Source organism: Engraulis encrasicolus, chromosome 21 (assembly GCF_034702125.1).
Source record: "Engraulis encrasicolus isolate BLACKSEA-1 chromosome 21, IST_EnEncr_1.0, whole genome shotgun sequence".
Taxonomy (NCBI): Eukaryota; Metazoa; Chordata; class Actinopteri; order Clupeiformes; family Engraulidae; genus Engraulis; species Engraulis encrasicolus.
The window spans coordinates 42,867,865-42,870,364 of record NC_085877.1 but is presented as its reverse complement, the minus strand read 5'-3'; the positions used below and the strand labels follow the sequence as shown (position 1 = coordinate 42,870,364).

General features: G+C 40.5%; 1 protein-coding gene across 1 annotated transcript in view; it reads left to right on the top strand.

Annotated features, from left to right (window-relative positions):
* Window positions 1–2,500, top strand: part of LOC134437239 (receptor-type tyrosine-protein phosphatase delta-like) — a 482,346-nt gene that overhangs the window by 389,070 nt on the left and 90,776 nt on the right. Inside the window, exons 24-25 of the mRNA XM_063186743.1 lie at window positions 128–169; window positions 951–1,048. Of these exons, the coding sequence (XP_063042813.1) occupies window positions 128–169; window positions 951–1,048 (140 nt within the window). The remainder of the gene's footprint in view (window positions 1–127; window positions 170–950; window positions 1,049–2,500) is intronic.

The following is a 2,500-nucleotide window of genomic DNA, read 5'->3' as shown; positions in this document are numbered from 1 at the left end:
TGTTTATCATTAATTGATAATTGATTGATTGATTTATTTATACTTTATCATTTCAGTCATTCATTCAATCTTTTGTTTTTGTTTTGTTTCATTTTACACGCCCCTCCCTTCCTGGTTTCCTTTGCAGGTGCACGTATCATCAGTTATCCAAGTAACCTTCATTTGCCAAGTTAGTTTGTTTCATTTATGCATCTACCATTTCCGTTCAACATCACTCTTCTTACCTTGTGTTCAGCTTTCATTTTTGTCTTTTTTTAAAATACATATTTTAGCTAATGTAAGCTAATGCTCTTAACGCTCTTGTTTCATTTATGCATCCACCATTTCCGTTCAACATCACTCTTCTTACCTTGTGTTCAGCTTCCATTTTTGTCTTTTTAAATACATATTTTAGCTAATGTAAGCTAATGCTCTTAACGCTGATCATTTAAACTCTAGACTAGAGAAATACAGTTCCTGCACAGACCAAATTCAAACAATCCCCTTGTCATTTGTTTGTTAATTTGGTGGTTTATTTGAAACTAACATTTCCGCTGTTTCTTTGGTGCCATTAATAGGTGGTGAAGTGGAATCCTTACCTCGTCCTCTTGGCTTCCCCTCTATCTCTCTCTCTCTCTTTCTCTCTCTCTCTCTCTCTCTCTCTCTCACTCTCTCTCAATCTAACTTTCCCCATCCCTCATCTCCCTTCTTCTCCTTCATCTTACATGAGCTGTTATGAGTGGGAAAACTAAAGTGGAAAAAAACATTGTCATTTGATGTCTGTCCAAATACTCAAAAAAACTCTAAAGAATCTATTGTATTCAACTTGGTGTCACACAACATTGCATGCATGATTAATATCCAGTGTTTCCTCTTCACACTACACATGCTGCATCTTTTTTCCTACCTTAACCACACACTCGCACACACTTGAATAAGTAACACTGTATGTTTCTCTTTCTCCACCTCAGGCATGGCCAGTCACCCTCCCATCCCTATCCTAGACCTGGCTGACCATCTGGAACGACTAAAAGCCAACGACAACCTCAAGTTCTCACAAGAGTACGAGGTAAGCCTGAACTTTGATTTTTTTGCTGAAGTGAGGTGCTAGTCTTTAAATAAAACCACATTTTTCTACAATCAAATGCTTGAGTAGAGGGTTGGTCTTTAAAAAAAATTAAAAAGCACACACAATGTTCTACTAAATGGATGAGTAGATGGTCGGCCTTGGCTTCTGTTGATTGTAAGAAAATGAATCCCTGCTAAAGTTTCTAAGTCCAAGATGTCTTGAGTGTTCATTGTATCAAATGGGTATGAGGTAGGCCTTGAAACTTGTAAACACAGACAGGTAATAAGACATTACTGTATGGCGATGTAGTGAAGGGAAATAGAGTTTTCTGGCTTCACACAAAGGTCTCAAAGAATGAGTATGAGTTAAGCTTACACTTCATTTTTTCTAAATTGCGGTGCTAGTCTTTGAATACCCCCAACCCCACACATACACACACACACACAATTTTCTATCAAATGGTTGAGTAGAAAGTTGGCCTTGACTTTTGTTTACAGTGAGAAAATGAATCCCTGCTGAAGTTTTCAAGTCTAAGATGTCTAGGGGTATGAGGTTAGCCTTAAAACCTGTATATCTTGTCCTTTGCTTTTGATATGGGACATTTAGGGCAACATGCCAAGATTTCAAGAGTTTAAAGAAACTCCCACACACTGACCATTTCGCTGTTCTTTCTTTAATAAACAACGTTTCGGTACTAGACCTTCATCAGGCAATCTGAAACGTTGTTTATTAAAGAAAATACAGCGAAATGGTCAGTGTGCGGGAGTTTCTTTAAACTACTGCTGAGTGACCCATGGTGCCATCTCCGACGCACCTGCCAGCTAAGGTGAAGTTTAAAGATGTCAAGGGTTACCTTTATTTTGTACCTTTCCAGCTGAGGTAATGAGTCTTTTGTTGTAAGCACAATGGTCTTGTCATATATAAATTATCGAATGCAGTATGTCTGGAAGGCATTTCTTTTGCTATGGCCTTTAACAGAGGCCGGAAATCATTGATATGCAGGCCCTTTTGTTGTTCAACATCAGCGGGACAGCTCAAATGGGCTTAAAGTGTAGTTCCCAGAATACTAGCGAATGTACCCAAAAAGCAAAAGCAGTGGTGGTAGTGCATGGTCAGGCTAAATCCTTCAGTGTGTGTGTGTGTGTTTGTGTGCGTGTGTGTGTGTGTGTGTGCGTGTGTGCGCGCGCGCGTGTGTGTATGTGCATATGTGTGTGTGATAGTGTGTGTGTGTGTGCGTGCGTGTGTGCATGCGTGAATGCGTGTGTGTGTGAGTGTGTGTGTGTGTGTGTGCGTGTGTGTGTGTGTGTGTGTGTGTGCTCGCTTTACTATAATGGGCTTTTCCAGGTAAGCATTAATCTCCTCCCGAGCGACCGACCAAGCGACCGGCCAGCCGGCCTACGCTAAAGCTGAGACGATGCATTCGATTTACACCCCTCGCTCACTTTGGCCTAT